Source organism: Hippocampus zosterae, chromosome 1 (genome assembly GCF_025434085.1).
Source record: "Hippocampus zosterae strain Florida chromosome 1, ASM2543408v3, whole genome shotgun sequence".
NCBI classification, from domain to species: Eukaryota; Metazoa; Chordata; class Actinopteri; order Syngnathiformes; family Syngnathidae; genus Hippocampus; species Hippocampus zosterae.
The window spans coordinates 15,178,132-15,195,234 of record NC_067451.1 but is presented as its reverse complement, the minus strand read 5'-3'; the positions used below and the strand labels follow the sequence as shown (position 1 = coordinate 15,195,234).

At 40.7% G+C, this 17,103-nt stretch overlaps 1 protein-coding gene across 2 annotated transcripts in view; it reads right to left on the bottom strand.

Annotated features, from left to right (window-relative positions):
* Positions 1–1,032: 1,032 nt before the first annotated feature.
* si:zfos-2326c3.2 (mitogen-activated protein kinase kinase kinase kinase 4) overlaps positions 1,033–17,103 on the bottom strand; it is a 48,122-nt gene continuing 32,051 nt past the window's right edge. For both annotated transcript variants that reach the window (XM_052071385.1, XM_052071393.1), the window contains exons 19-34: positions 15,623–15,693; positions 14,986–15,062; positions 14,032–14,120; positions 13,662–13,756; positions 12,478–12,565; positions 12,038–12,205; positions 11,100–11,205; positions 10,848–11,003; positions 9,654–9,797; positions 9,347–9,481; positions 9,123–9,223; positions 8,344–8,493; positions 6,048–6,207; positions 4,340–4,479; positions 3,397–3,824; positions 1,033–3,339 (exon numbers count right to left, since the gene is read on the bottom strand). In XM_052071385.1, coding sequence (XP_051927345.1) covers positions 3,741–3,824; positions 4,340–4,479; positions 6,048–6,207; positions 8,344–8,493; positions 9,123–9,223; positions 9,347–9,481; positions 9,654–9,797; positions 10,848–11,003; positions 11,100–11,205; positions 12,038–12,205; positions 12,478–12,565; positions 13,662–13,756; positions 14,032–14,120; positions 14,986–15,062; positions 15,623–15,693 — 1,764 coding nt within the window. In that variant the 3' untranslated portion in view covers positions 1,033–3,339; positions 3,397–3,740. The remainder of the gene's footprint in view (positions 3,340–3,396; positions 3,825–4,339; positions 4,480–6,047; positions 6,208–8,343; positions 8,494–9,122; positions 9,224–9,346; positions 9,482–9,653; positions 9,798–10,847; positions 11,004–11,099; positions 11,206–12,037; positions 12,206–12,477; positions 12,566–13,661; positions 13,757–14,031; positions 14,121–14,985; positions 15,063–15,622; positions 15,694–17,103) is intronic.

The window sequence follows — 17,103 nt, the reverse complement described above, 5'->3', positions numbered from 1 at the left end:
ACACAGACGTGTCTGTGTTTGTCGAGACTGTTAAAAGCATAAATAAAGTGTACGTTTTATAAAACAACACATCTCTCCTTTTTTGGAGCTGCAACATGTATCTATATCTATTTCAGCTATATTAGCCTACCACCATTTCCATTTTCAAACATCTATATATATATTGCGCGTCGTCCCGCACGCGGTCTGTCCTTCCGTCTGTCCCTTTTCAAAACGTACCTACTTCACCGCGCCGCCACTGCGCAGCTCAGGCAGTGGCTCACTACGATCGCGCGGGCATCTTAGCGAAAAGATGTTGTCTACCCACAAGCATTGCAATGAAATTGCTAGTTATTTAGTAGAGCTAAACATCTCTTTATTTTCGCGATAAGCAATGAAGATGAACAAAAAGTTGAACCCAGCAACAACACTTTTGTGGGCCGAAGGCCCACCTTACCAGCCTTCCGCAGGAACTAGCTGATGAGCCGCCCGGAGGGCGGCGAACCATCCATCCATCCATCCATCCATTTTCGGAGCCGCTTAATCCTCACTAGGGTCGCGGGGGGTGCTGGAGCCTATCCCAGCCGTCTTCGGGCAGTAGGCGGGGGACACCCTGGATCAGTTGCCAGCCAATCGCAGGGCAGGCGGCGAACCAGTTAGTTTTTTATGAAGCTCAAGGGAGCCACTGGATGTCTCTAAAGAGCCGCATGCGGCTCTGGAGCCGCGTGTTGCCGACCCCCGGGGTAGGGGAACAATCAGAGAATCAGGCAGCACAGTGGGGAAGTCTTCACAAGTCTGAAGAGGAGCACTCTGGAGCTGGACCTCATTCAGGTCCATGAAGCACTCTGCTTCCTGCTGGCGAATAGCCAATAGCCTGTATCTCCAGCTGCTCCTCGGGGTCTTGGGACTTAAATTTGACAATAAAGCTGACTTGACTTGACCTATACACACACACGTTCATCTGTATACTAAGAAATAGAAACTTTCTGACAAAGAAGACAAAAGCCAAAGACCAGAATGAGTATTATGTTGGAAGCCACAAAAACACTCTGGTGAATTCAATTCAATATTTATTGCTGCCTTCTGCCACTTTGCATCCAAACATATGTTAGCATGCTATTAAAGTTAGGCAATGAAGCATAGATTCAGTGCAAAAAAGAAACCAAAGTCACAAATCTTTAGCATTGATATAGGGTTTGCACATAGAAATAGCGGTGTTTGACATAAGTTTCCTTTCTACAAAATATTTAATCTCATTCACCTCTTGGAATGAAGAAACGACGACGAGCACAAACCTTCAAATCAAAAATTCTAATTGTGTAAACATGCACCTTTATGTATCGTTGCGTTTTTTTGCACTGCCACCAACTACTTCCTCCTTCCATATTTCTTGCTCTGCTTATTCTACACAGAATCACATAAATTTGGCAAGATGAAATACAATTCTTGAATGTCCAGAATCGAATGTCACGACTATAGCCTTCTTTGGTCTAGTGGCGAATAACCACTTAAGATTGTGACTGTCATTTTCTAAATGTGCAGCTATGCATTAAACGTGGCATTCAAAGCTTGCTGGAAATGTCGCAAATGCCGAAAAATGCAGGTCTGACAACAAAAATGTTTTAATGGATTTATGCGACAAAACTAATTCTACAGAAATCCATGATTGTCCTCATGCTTTCGTGTATTCGTGCAGCACGAGTAGAAGCGTATGCAGCTTGACATGCCACCCGACTGCACCCAGCGACACTACAAGAAGCTCACTGATGCAGCTGTAGGTTTCTGCAGCAGAGCTGGGGGTGGATGGAATGGAGAGAGCAAACAACGCTTGAGAACAAAGATTGGAGAAATGAGAGTTTGAGGAAGATGAAAGTCGAGTGGAGGAGGGAACAGAGGGAATTGGAAGGAGGGATGAAACGCACCAGTTGAGACGAGACTTGTGGACAAAGTTAAAAGACTTGATGGTGTAGACTTGGGAGAAGTGAGTGGCAATCGGTGAAAGTGTGGGTGGAAGGTCAGGGGGCTCGCTAATTTCTGATACACCTTGAGTGTGATGACGCACCGTGGGCAAGTCTGTCTCCAATATCCCGGGAATAACCGGCAATTATAGAAAAGACATTTCACCATTCATTGGAAACCCTTCATACCAAGCTAAAGGTCCATGTAAATACAACGCTCTTTGTCATCACGAGTAAAGCGATTCAGTGCAACGACTGTGTCTCATTAATGTTTTTTTTAAATTTTTAATCCATAACTGTGTGAAGTGCCAGTAATCGGCATGTGCAGAAGATACATTCTATCAGGGCTGCATGGCAGGGGATGCAGCGTTCCCTAAAAGAAAAAAAAATGCTTATGTGGAATGGCATTGTGGGCCAATCTTCATTTTTTCTTGTAAGTCTGCAATTTTCAAGTTGGTTGATCTTTTCTCAGGCAAGATACAATATTTGGTCGCTTGCGCACGTCGGCTTTTGCAGCACACCACACTTCCGTGATTGAAATCACAGGTCAAACAGGAGCGCATTTCCGATTGGTGGCTTGATAAAACTGCAGTCTTCATTTTCACCTTTCAAACAAAACTGCATATGACATTCAGTCATTTATACAATTTGTTTTACATAGACATAGACATCTTCCATCTGTACAATGCAAAGACACAAAAACCAGAAATACTGTTGGGACTGCATTTGTTTTGTTTTTTTGATTGCCACACAATCGTTGTACATTTTAAACAAACTACATTGATTTGGTGGTATGTAATTGTGAATTTTGCTAAGTAAAAAAAAGAAAAAGAAAATAATGTCAAAAAATTACAAAAAATGTGAATTTCTTTTTAATAACGAGCAGTAAATGAACAACGTTGAAGTGGCATGATCTTAATTTTCCTTAATAGTCACTGTTGAAACGAGGCCTTCTTTTTAGATCAACAACTTAGCAATACAAAAATGTTTGATGGTGCAAATCAAATTCACTAAGCAGATAAAAGTAAACAACGAATGAACGTGGAACTGCTGGTAGGATGTCAGAACCTCCCTAGCAAAGTGCATATGGGCTCACCACTGAACACTGTAAAGTGTGGAAAAAACATTTTTTTTTTCAACTGAGGTTCTTTCATATGAAATATTTAACAGCAGCCGGAACATTTAAGCATCTCCACGTGGCTGTTTGAATAGCTCCAGCAATTCTGACCGCTGACAAGCAATCTGGAATGTTATTAAAGAATGTTATGAGCGATCACAGGTGCATCCTGCTCGTCCCTGTTGAGGGGATCCATTTTTCCACACACACGTACACATTCATGAAGCACTCAGATGATTTCAACCGAGTAAACAATGGATAATAAAGCTCCTATTTTTTCTCCTCCTTTTAGATAAGATAAGATAAGATATCCTTTATTCGTCCCACAATGGGGAAATTTACAGCCTACTTCCGTTACCTGGATACTGTTTGTAAGAAGCACTGCAGCAGAACTTTGGAACGTCTATGCCAGAAGATAATGGTAATAAGTGAGTGATTGATCCAGACAAGATGACCTTGCACGCACGGGGAAAAAGAAAATCCAGTGGATTTGTTGGACTTAAGCTTCAGACAGTTATTGATAAGAGCAGCTCCAAAGTGATGTCAGTGTGATACTCCTAACCCAATTTCATGGATGTGATCTAATTTCACATCCGGGATGTGACAAACTGTGGACAAGCGTGAAAATCTGAGATGATGAAGGCCTGCACACCAGCAGCTGAGCTTGGAGCCACGCGTCCAGTTCATTACCAGTTGAAAAGAGAGTTCTGACCCAACGTCATGAAGTAAATCTGACTGCTGCCACCCGACTGCACTGATGCAAAGAAGACCTACAACAAGAGGCACGCACAGTCGTCATTCAAATGAATCTACACCACAACATAATGGCTTAATTTCCGTATTTCATGTTTATTCTTTTTCATTCGTTTGTTTCATTAACTCATGAAATGCGATTCAAGTCATTCGTTGGAATAAAAACAGTCCGTGCCATGTACAAGTTTTCTCTTTTTTTTTTATGTCTAACCCTCTCAGGGACAGCGGCTACTGCAGTGGACATCTTGACATGTTATCAGGTTACAGGTTGCATGAAAGGGTTAATCATTGGGAGTGGTAGCAAAAGGGTCTGATGCTCTTCTCACTGAATAATTATGTCGCTTTCAAAAGACATTCCTACATTTTGTGTGAGTTACTTTCTAGAATGAAGCCACTGTTCAGATGTTAGAGATGTCTGCCATTGAATGAGTTAAGAAAATGTGTAATACTTACAATAATAATAATTGCTACAAAGTATGTGACTAAAAAAAAATCTTGGAGAAAGTTGGTGCAATGTAGAGTAATGACATACCTTGTCATTCCTTTCACACAAGAATTTGAGTTTCTGCGCCCTTTTGTGCATGAAAACCCCCTCCAGGTTTCCCGTGTTGGCAGACCTGAGCTCAATGGCCTTCTCTCCCCAACCCATCACCTGATTGGACTGGAGGTAAGCTGCACAGACATGGAGGAGTCAGTGAATGAACGGTATCCACGTGGCAGGAAAGGGAAGTTGTATTCACCGTCCACAACTACAGGCTCAGGTAAACATCATCGGATTAATCCTGGATGTACGTTTTGGGCTTTCTTTGGTTTACTGCGGCCTTTTTGCAACATTTCTTCAAGGCCAAGCATACTCAACAACGGGTGAAGAGAAAGATGTTCGGTGAAATACGGAGAACCAAAGTTAGGAACTGAAAGATTCAACAATCCGCACGACCGTTCGCGTCATCAGTTTTTGACAAATGAAGTATTTTGCGGATTTTATATTTTTACATCATTTTTTTTATCTCAAGTGATAAGTTTAAATGTTAAAAGTGAACACCTCTTCACTCTATACACCCCTGCAAATTCACAGCCAAGCACAGACAAATTGTGTAAAGTGTTACAGTGAAGGGCGGCCCGGTAGTCCAGTGGTTAGCACGTCGGCTTCACAGTGCAGAGGTACCGGGTTCGATTCCAGCTCCGGCCTCCCTGTGTGGAGTTTGCATGTTCTCCCCGGGACTGCGTGGGTTTTCTCCGGGCGCTCCGGTTTCCTCCCACATTCCAAAAACATGCATAGCAGGCTGATTGAACACTCTAAATTGTCCCTAGGTGTGAGTGTGAGCGTGGGTGGTTGTTTGTCTCTGTGTGCCCTGTGATTGGCTGGCAACCAATTCAGGGTGTCCCCTACCTACTGCCCGAAGACAGCTGGGATAGGCTCCAGCACCCCCCGCGACCCTAGTGAGGATCAAGCGGCTCGGAAGATGAATGAATGAATGTTACAGTGAAACGCCTCTACAACGAAACCTACATGGGGAAAAATACCCCCTATTGTGAAAAAATCTTCATGCATTAACACCATTCCCACTTTCCTGCCCCCCATACAACGAAAAATCCCCCTGTTGTGTTATACGAAATCTTTTTCTCTGCTCTTGCCTCGCAACGAGATTCACTACAACGAAGTCTAATCTAACAGCGACCTCTACTGCTTTGTTCGGAAACTGCAACAGCAAGAAACCACACTGGTTTACACATGCGCAGTAGTCCAGGAAGTATTTGTTATTGTTAGTTTCAGACGCAGCAAGAACTTTGCATTGCTTAAATTGCTACAAAACAGACCTTTGGATGTCAAGCAGCTAAGATAAGAAGAGCTTTGACTCTGGAAGAGAGGGTAAAAGTGATCAAAATGAAAGACGGAGGAAGCAAAATAAAAGACATTATCCAAGAAATTGATGTAAGTGAAAGTGAATGTTGATCGTAAATTTCGCAATTCCTTTCCCTTTTTTTCTTTCTACACTGACTATATGAAGTGTCAAATAAGTGTATGATCATACTTATAAACTATTGGAATAAAAATAAAGAGTACACTTACGTTTGTGTGTGCGTGTACACATGCGTAAGTGTGCGTATGTGTGTGTGTTTACATCTGATATCAAATTTGCTACAGTGAAAAGCCCCCTGTTGTGAAAAATTTCTTGCTGCAAACATGATTTCGTTGTAGAGGAGTTTTACTGTACTTGAAGGGGAAAAAAAAAACTCACCGACAGATGCAGGCATCTCTCCCCATTGCAACACTGTATCCTTGATGATGCGGCCATAGGTATCAATGTAGACGCCTTCGTCTTCGTAGCAAGCAAGAACCTCTGTACCAGCACTGTTTGGCAAAATAATGATGGCGTGCGGATGGATACAACCCTGGATCTGTGAAACACAAAGACAGACACACGCAACCATTAGGAATTCTACTATAGTGTATGTCAAAAGCTAAATAGAAAGGCAAAACATGATTTCCACAATATGAAACATTGCCGACTTAAATGATTCTAGGCATGACGTGGAGTACGTTATTCACATCTGCAGATATAGTAGTTGAAGCCAAACTGAGGACAAAGGCTAACATAATGGCGCCTGCAGATAACTGCTAAGCGAGTGCCCCATAACATAAGCTGGTGAAAGCCATCCGACTACTTTTAGAAGGCAGTAGATGTCGTAAATGATTCTGCACACTTTGATGCTTGATAGCCTGACACTGTTGCAGTTCTTACTGATAAAATTCGGCTTCCTCAATTGTGCTGTTTCAGCCAGTAAACACACTACTGTGGTTCTGACGTCACTTCGGCTCATAACCCAAAATCTAATAATTTCGAGGGAAGAAAATAGCGCGCTGCTATGCACATATGGAATTTAAGAAAAAAAATAGTTGATTATCTTAACACCAGTTGGTCGTTTATTATTAAGTGTAATGTGAGTTTGTTTAAACTATCAAAAAAAAATTTCACCCACATAATCATGTGACAGAATTTTCAGCAGGACATTCAAATATCAAAATACTTATCTGCAGCTCTAATTGGTTGGAAGTATCAATACAATCATTAAGAGTAAACACTACCTGGGTCAAGAAAAAGTCAAAGAAGTGTACGTAATAAGTAACTTCCAAGAACTGTATACGACAGTTCATGATGAAACTCAGTGAAAACAGTTCTACAAGTGATGAAACCTGGTCTGAATTACCGCCCCCCCCCAAAAAATTAAATAACTATTAACTACAACATAAAAAATACATTCTTAGGATATTCTATCATGTTTCAGCCAATAAGTATTTTAAGCAAGGTCTTAGTGGCCCAACATCGCTCCGTGCCAGCAGTAGCCAGCAAGGTGCGCACTTAACAAGGCAAGGGAGGACATTCTATACATCACCAGAGTGTGAGCCACCACAATTCTCAGCATCAGCACCGGCATCCACAGAGGCAACGCAATCTTGATCCTCTGCCTTGGAATCAGCATTGTTACATCGCTCGCGCAAACCGCCAGAGCTGATTCACAGATGTGTGTGTATGTTATTAGCTGATACTTTACGTGGCTGAGTGACGCATTGTGTGTCTGCTTGAGTAGGCGGCAAGTGTTCTCAAGGGTCCCCAAAGACAGTGAAGTACAGTATGCCTGTGTGTGTGTGTGTGTGTGTGTGTGCCAGTTTCAGAGAAAAAGGTGGGAAACAACTTTGTAAGATGGTTAAGGCACGAGTTGGCAGACAGCTGGGTGAAAACTGCCTTAATATACTAGAGGCACACATGCACACTGACGTGCTCTCTCTCTCTCTCTCACACACACACGACACACACGACACACACACACACACACACACACGCAGGCGCGCAAAGGAGGACAGGAAGAGTGTATTTTTAGAGCGTATTTCTCCCTCCAAATGTCCGATCATACTGCTCTCACCCTACCACCGATTCATTACTGAAAGTAGAACATGGATGAGGTGGATGAGTGTTGTGTGTGTTTGAGAGCGAGACAGAGAGAGTAAAAGAGACAGAGTGAGAGAGCGAGACACACATAGAAGTATGCCAGCAGGCTTACAGGTTGAGACAGTAATACTATACTGCAGTAAGAAGAAGTACTGCTGAAAAAAATCATGATTGGATGTGCAATATTTGGTATACGTGCAAAATGTAATGATAAAGTACTTACAAAATTTGGAATGTGAAACACCACAAGTCTGCCCACATATTGCAGTGCAGAAATAAAGTGAAGTCAGGGGGTGGGCAAGTTATTGAGCAAGAGCGCCACACGAGAGACTGGAACCCTTGCCAGGAATTATGTAAACTTGTAGCTCTTAGTCTCTTTGGCCGACATTTAAAAAATGTTTTCCTTTATGCTATTATTGTTCTTGTTATGATTATGATTATCATTATTATTGTGTGATGCTGAACAAGATTTGTTTTTGTATATTTCCTGCAAGACAATGGTGGAGCTCGAGTGAAAATCGTGGATTACAATTGTTTAAACAAGCGATGGAACACAAGTTTTTGTACGGAAGGAGAGGACACTTACATGTGTGGGCAGGTAGAGGTCATACGGCGTACCGGAATCGACATCAATTGCATGGAAACCAGACGAGGAACCATAGATGACCTTTAACCTTTGGCCTTCCTCCACTGTCAGATCAACAGACAGTGGCTTTTGTGGTAAAGACCTGAAAGACTGAAGAGAAGAGAAAATGTCATGATTATGACCCAAATTAATGGGCACAATAAGTCATACAAAACACAGTATATCCTTGGCCTTTTCCGAGCAAGGAAATCAAAGTAGCTCAAGCCATGGTGGATGCAAAGAAATGGGACACAGCTCTAATGAGACTCTCCTGAGAGTGGGGGTCTCATAGCCTGAATGGATCATGTCTGTCAAAGAGGGAGAGTTTGCTTGCGGACTGACCTCAATCAGTGTTTAGTCTGTCTATAGTCATGTTTTTTTGTAGAAGTGAAGAATTATTGGTCTGCTATGTTTGAGATGATGGGAAAGAATACGGTACATTGCAAGGGAATAGCGCTGACATTTCAACATCTCGGGAAAAAACATCCATCCAGCTTTTGGGGGGCAGAGGCGCTGGCGCATCACCCGAGTGGCTTTGGGTGAGAGGTGGGAACACCATGCTTGGCACATATCGCTTCACAAATAGTCACACTCACATGATCATTTCATTGACAATTTAGACCCATCAATTAATTTGAATGAATGCAATGTGGGAGGAGGCCAGAGTGCCCGGAGAAAAGCCACACAAGAATAAGGAAGAACACGCAAACTCCACATTACCACATTGAAACATTACCAACCTTAAAGGCCATGAACTTGTGGTAGGGTTTGGGCGCCCAGGCGTAAACCTCCACTGCATTCTTCAAAGCAATTACAAGGAACTTGATCTTCTCGTAACGTACTGTACAAAGGGACACAAAGGTCTCGAAATGAAATGCACAAATAAACTCAAAAAGCAACCTTCAGCTTCCCCTCTGCCTTGGCTTGCAGTCTCAAGAAAAGTCCCAAATGTTAATCTCCTTACCCACTTTATAGTGGACACAACCTTCCAGATCGCCAACAGATGTCCAACCCTGCCTCTTCTCCACTTCCGGGTCATTCCGGAGGATTTTATTTCTCAGCCAGGAAAGATAGTAAAGGCGGAGCTTGTTCTTTTTACCTTGAAACACAGAAAAAAAAAAATCAACCTTTTTTTTTTTTTTGCCTTTACAGAAAAAATTCAAAGGTAACTTCTTCTCTAGCCCATTAACAGGAACTTGACAATGGTAATTGTGGTTACGGTAATTCCCCGGATTTTAAATATACAAGTGACAAAACTTCAGTATGTGTACCTGATATAGTAATGAGCACATTGAGTCCTTCCAGCACATCCATCTGCTGAAACCTTCTTCTGCTAATGAGCGAGTATACCTTCCCCTGGCCACTTCGGTCCAGCAGCCAAAGACCATTTTCTGTCCCGACCAACAGATTCACTCCTGCGGAGCAAACACAATCAAAATTCACAACTCATATTATTCTATTTAAGAGAATGGACATCGCTGTGATATTCTGTATATGAGTCACTATCACCACACTTTCACTCCTTAAAACTCAATTGAAATTTAAATACATTAAAAAAAAAAAGATTTAAGAAAATGTCCACGCAGACAGCAACTTGCTGACAGATTGGATAATGACCCCGGAGGACATTTTTGTCTCGTTAGGCATTTTATGGTGGAGCTTAATTGAGCAACATGAATCAGTTAGCAAGCAGACTGTGTACTGTTTCACAAATGTATTTAGAAAACCTTGAAAGGTTTTATGGGGCTCCAGGCTAACATTTAGTGGCAGCATCATGGCCCTGAACCTAAAATTTAGGGGCGACACAATAAATTCACTTGAATAAACATTTCCACTCATTTTTACAATATTACCGACAAATGGGCTGATGGGTGGACCAGGAGTTTGTCAGCAACATAAAATCAATAAAAATCAAGAATAGTTACAATAACAGACATATCTGCAAATTTACTGGTCACAAATGCGCACGATGAACAAAAATATACTTACAGTCTCAAATTTTATGGGCAAAATTCAACCATTAGTTTTATATCAAATGATATTTCACCGTAACAGATTTGACTTGTTAAGCTCGACAACATCCAGCCACACATATATTATGATGAATGATGAAACATAAATGTAAATATTCACTCTGCAACTATCCACCACTTCAACAACAAATGGTTCCCTTTTTTTTGTGCCAGTGGAATATTCTGATCAGGACACCAAAGGCACGTGATTAAGAAAACCTTTATTAGTCTCGCAATGGAGAAATTCCAGATTCACAGCAGCAAAGTTATGAAAGGAAGAAGTAGAACAACAAAAAAATAGGAGCTGCTGGAAAGGCAGCCACTCTTGCGGCGCCATTTTGAAGTCAAAATAACAAAAATAACACAAGACAACACATAGGACAGAGACAGTGATATTGACCCACATACTGTATCACTGTTTAATATGATTTTGAGCAAAAGAAAATGACCAACCCCATAGTCCAGCACAGAGCACCTCACTGGTGAATTTCTTCTTGTATTTGCGGATCTCAGGACTGTCACTCTGGGGTCGAATATTGGTTGGATTCACATTCACCACCGAGCCCTTCCTGTGGTTCGCTCTCTTGATTGGCTCCCCCTTACTGCATACTGAAAACATGATGTCTTATAACACTGGGCCTCCTGCTATTGTAACGGAAAGTAATTCATTACAAAGCTTGTATATGTGTTTAGTGATGTACTCACTTGGGCTCTGTGGTGGCGAAGAGATAGGGATCAATCTCGGGTCGATGAAGGAGAAGACAGAGGAAGAGGAAGATGAGGTGTTTTTACTAGCCGGACTGCTGAAAACCTGAGGAAAATCAAATAAAGAGGAAAATTGTAGTCATTCAAAACTAGGCTGCAATAGTCCACTCAAATAATCAACCATACTCTTGACAATAGAAAGCTATTGTAGGACAAGATCACTTCACTGCTGATAACTGTCTCAATACCTTCCTCTTGTGGACAAATACAACGAATGCAACTCCTAAAACAGTAACAGATTGATGGACTGATTGATAGCTTGCAAGCTTTCATGACTATTTTTCCCAAAAAGTGATAAAATGAAAAAAATGTTGTAACTTTTTAGTGGTGTTACTGAGGTCTGCAAGACACGCTCCAGAGCACAAGATGTTCATCCCTCCAAACGGACACGAAAGAGTGGTGTCGCAAAGGTTTCTGGCCTGAACCAGACGAGAGGCAGATAGAATTCTGATCTTTTACTAGTTTTCAACATAATCCCCCCTGGAGTTCAATGCATTTCTTCCATCAATGCTCCTGTAGCCCAAATCTGTCCCGGAACCAGTTTTGATCACAGCCCTCGAGGAATGCCTCTACACTGGAGGTGCCCAACCCCGGTCCTCGAGGGCCTCAATCCAGTATGTTTTCATCAACAAGCTCCGAGAAGCCTGATAAATTTATCGATCATTTATATCAGGTATGAGGGTGATGTGCTAACCAGTTGACTACCGGGCCACCTTTGGTTAAAATGTACTTGCAAAACACAATATATTGTACATTCCATTTATGGCAAAAATTTCACAGCATAATCTACAGTGAAGTCCACATTCAATGTTTATATAAAACTCTGTCCTGACTATAGGTCTCTGCGTTCTGTTACTTGTCACACTAGATATACTCACAGGTAGGTCCTGGTGTGCGGGGGATCGCAGTGCCGTGGGTGACTGCGTGTAATTCTCTTCTCGTGCTTGCTGCTGCTGGCTTAGTGCATTGCAAGAAGGTCTTGCTGAAGATATTTTCTGCAGTAGGTCTGGCAGCATGTAGGTAGCATCTGATGTCATCTGAGAAATCTGTGGAGCAAATATTAATGCTATCAAGTACCGGTACAATATAATTTCTCACAGCAGGAGCAAATAAGTGAGTGAGAATATCATGTGTGTGTGTGTGTGTGTGTGTGTGTGTGTGTGTGTGTGTGTGTGTGTGTGTGTGTGTGTGTGTGTGTGCGTGCGTGCGTGCGTGCGTGCGTGCGTGCGTGTGTGTGATCAAGCGGTTCGGAAGATGGATGAATGAATGATTATGTGTGTGTGTGTGTGTGTGTGTGTGTATGTGTGTGTGAAAAGACCTGGTTAAGATTCTGATGAGGCTGCAGCACAATGCCATCTGGTATTTGCTTCAAGTATTTATCTCTCTTCCCATTGGGGAAGCCACAACTATAAAGATAGAAAGATGTGAATTAGAAAATATCTAATGGATGAATGAGTGAGAAATACGTTTTCAAGCTGAAAAGCAATGAAAAATAAGCATGTTCAAGTATGAACTAATACTGAAACAAAGAAATAACAGATCACAGATCCAGAAAGCGACCTCTAACTTCTTTTTTGGAAACATGTATGAAATGCAAAGACTTTACATTGGTCATACCGTACAACAAAATAGCAAACATAGTTATGGCTTGATTTGAGTTAGGATGATCTGACAGAAAAGTCATAAGAGTGTCTCCATTATTAGCTTTGGCCTGCCAAAATGTCAGCAGTCAAAACGGTTCAAATGGATAATAGTTTGTAGTATGAGCACGTTTTGATGACGTATTTTCAACTTTTCAAAGTCAACCTATGCGCCTGTGACCCATCATTCGTAAAATAAAACCAGAAGAACGGGTCGATATGGGGCTACACATTATATCTATCAGTCATTCATTCTCCAAACTGCTTATCGCTCACTCACTGCGGGCATGCAGAAGCCAAGATCAGCTGTCTTTGAGTAAGAGGCAGGGTACACCCTAACTGGTTGGCTGCCAATTGCAGGGAATGTATATTTTTTTCTTGGCAGACATTCCAAAGTTAAGTTTTGTAAATAGAGTGTATTCAGGATATTAACTTAAAATGGGACGTGTTTTTTTATGAACGAGACCAAAAAGAATGGCACATTTTTTTCTCTTTCGTTTTCTTTGGTTGTTTTTTGGACCCCTTCTCCTTATCTTTTTTTCCTTCTCCTCTTTTTCTCCTTTAAAAAAACTAGACCGAGGGGAGTCTTTGATATATAACATGAACTTTAGAACCTATCTGATCGAGTTTATCAAATATGGTCAATATTTTGCATTTTATGCACAAGGGCTGATTGGCTGCAATTTGTGCAATCTATCAATGGCATTATTGACCAGATGTGCAAAATAAGACATTTTCTCAAAAATTCTTTTGCAGTATCCTGACAGATTATTAGTGTTTTTTTCTGATTAACGTCTGTGTTTTAGAGTAATCAAAAACAACCCCGTTGTAGTTATGAATGAACAGATGTAAAACAGCTCACCTGTTCCTCTCTTCTTCATCACTACTCCCAAACTCATCACTGGAGGAGGAATATTCTGTGGCCTTGTTGAAAGGGCCCAGAACAGTCTTGACACCCTTACAAAGAGATGAATTAAAGTACAGTATGCGAGCCGATTAAAAAAAGAAAACAAAATCATCAAATCAGAGAGTGACATAGACTGCTTCATTTTGGATGCATCTGAGTGCATGTGTTTCTGATGATAAAGATATTTGGCGTAATTTACTTGACTTGGATTTATTCACTAATATGAAATTTACTTTTGTGATCAGCTCTTTTTAATCTAACTTTGAGATGCCTGTGACAGTATGTGGTCATAACGTTACTTATTACACAGTTAAGAATGTCTTACTTGGAAATGTCGGCCAGTGACGTCGTTCTGTTGCCGCCTGTGCTGCTGAAGACGTTGCTGCACACGTGGACTCTCCATCTTGAAATTATCTACAATCCAAAAATCAAATCTGTCACAGTTTGGAGAGAAAAACAATACAACTTTGCAGTTCGACTAGGAAAATGTTACGTGTGCAAAATTTTTTGACTGGCTTGTGTGGAGTTTTAAAATGGTTTTGTCAGAGTTAAAGAATAGTGTCCCAATAAGTCATTATTCACTTAACAATTGTCAAATATTTATTACTACTACTACTACAAACAATCTTTATAGCAACAACAGATTTTGTGAAACAAATATTAAATTTCCGTGATTAGTACATAAAGCAGTAAATCTCAGAGACAATCTAAAACCGCGTGCCGCTTTAAACCGGGGCCTGAAGCTAAACTGAGATGATTGTTTATTTTCAGCTGCAGTTTAACAAGACAGAAGGCAACTCGAACTAAATGGTTGCAGTTTAACACTGTGCACTTCTACAGTTAGGCCGGTAACAACCACAATAATAAAAATGGTGGAAGTCGGAACCTCAAAAGTAAGACTTACTATCTTTCTCAGGGAAGAATTCATTGCATTGGATATCATTAGAAAAATACACACAGAATATTATTGAGTAATTACTGATGGTCACAGGCACCAATAAATACTGTAAACAAATTGCTTGCCTTATTATCAATCACTTTTTGAATCAATATTGAATGATATTGGCCAATGAATATACTGTACTGCATTGACACTTGTGTTGCAATTTTTCTTTCAACACTTTTTTCTCAAAAATTTACTGTTTTTGTGTCCTGTGTGACTCACAGAGCAACAAATGTCAGAAAAGAAAAAATGATATGTAATTAACAACCACAATATTTATTTAGTCATTTTTTCTTTTATTTTCATGACAAAAAGATACCTCAGAGAGAAACTGACCTGGATTGTTATTGCTGATAGACACACCGTGAGAGACAGACCTAGAAGTTTGATCTGTCATGAGCACAGGAGTGCCACTAGATGGGGGTAGACACACACAGACAAACGGAGCATAAGCTGGGAATGAATTGCAATCACATACAGTATGCGGATATGCTGTTTCCTCAAGAACCAAGATTTGAGAAATAAACCACATCCGATGATTTTCTAACTATAAATCTCAACAATACAGAAGGTTCATGACATGTGCAAACACAATGCCTTATCATTGTCTTTGCAGCACTGTTTCAACTGCATAAATTACAGTCAGTGTATTCAATGAGCACCTTCACTGACCCAAACTGAAACAACTGTATTTGCTGTTGTGGGTAACTAGTCTACAATTATAGATATTACAATCATTTGACAATATATTTAATTCATAAGGACAAGTGAAAAAAAAAAACCAAAATAAAAACAACTCTTCAGATTACTGAATGTCTAAGTTACCACAAGGGTGACATAAGTGACAACGGTAGTTAAAGTTCACCTTACTAAGAATTTTGTTGCCTTAATCACTCCAAGTAAGCCATATAAATTGGACTAATTTCGGACATTTCAGAAACACAGCAGATCTATAGAAACATCTTTCTACTACCTGGAAGCGGCCCTCTTGTGTCCCTTCACCAGTTCTCTGCAGTAGAACTTAGAGGTGGTTCGTTCTGGGACCTGTAAAATACAATTTATCAGTAAATTTTATTCCCTATTCTGTCTTGCGCCGGACCAACACAATCTGTCAATCATTTGAACAAACTGGAAAGAAAACACATGATTAGTTTCCGTCCAAATTGTATATTATAAGAACAGTTGTTAGTGCTAAAAACAGTAAAAACTGCATTTTAAATTGCCTTTATTACACTTTGAGGCAAACATGAACTTTCAGTAATAACTTCCAGATCAAAATAGCATGTTTCTCAACAAAGAAATCCATTCAGAAATGAATGGTGTGTGACCACCGAAATGCCAGGCTGGCTCATAATTTGAAATGAATGCAGATCATTGAAAGTCACCACACAGTAGCTGGAACCATGCGCATAGGAGGGAGATCTCTTATCAAAATATAATGAATTACACAAGTTCAACAGATGGAGTTAAACAAAAAAAAAGACAGTTACCCTCAGTTTTTTTTTTTGTTGATAAAGGCAAAAAGCATAAAAAGATATTTAATATTCACGGACCGTTTGCTATTACACCACGGACTACTCGGGTTCAACAGACCCCCTGTTGAGAAACACTGCTCTAGGAGAATCTCACAAAGTTGGGTCACATTTCACCCTAAAATGCACTCTAACAGTTACAGATAAACTCAATTCGCAAACGAAAGGAGGCTTTGCACGTTAAAAAAATAAAATAAAAAAATCAAGATGCACCAGTTTTTACGCCCAAGCGCATATGTGCTGTCCACGAAAATAGACCCCTTAAAGAGTCTTGTGCTCTGATCAGTATGGATAATCTGCAATGTCTCATTTGTATACCAATATGTAGTACTTTTACAGTATTGACACTATATTGGTATTGAAAATGCTCCCCATATTTGTCAAAACAATCATCTGGTGATGCTTTGGCTTCAGATCCCCAAGGTCACACAGCCAGTCACAGAGAGGAAGTGACAACTGACATCAAAGGAAGTGAGTTGCCCTCATACAATCCGTATTGCCAATAAGGTAACATTTGGTTGAGTTTATAGGTGCAAACGGAGGGTCAACGAGTTCATAAATCCAAGGGCTCACTGACTGTTTCCTCCCTGTCCTGTGAATTCTTATATGATACGCTCGATAAAAATATGAAAACTAATAATTGTTTTTGCTATATCAGTTTAAGCAGATTCGGTTTCTTCTCGTGAATAGGATTATGCAAACACATTGCAGGGGTTATGTGGAAAAATTGAATATTTTTCCCCCTCCCCCGGACCTATGGCACAGCCGTGTCAAAATCTCAGCAACCGTGTGTCAACTCAAGTGCCTCATTAAAGCTCAGCTGTGTCAGGTTATGTGACACTTTTGGTGCCTTTTCAATCACATGAGAGATTGAGTTATTAACTGGTCTGTTGACTCCATCTTGGCCTCGTGTTAATTCAAC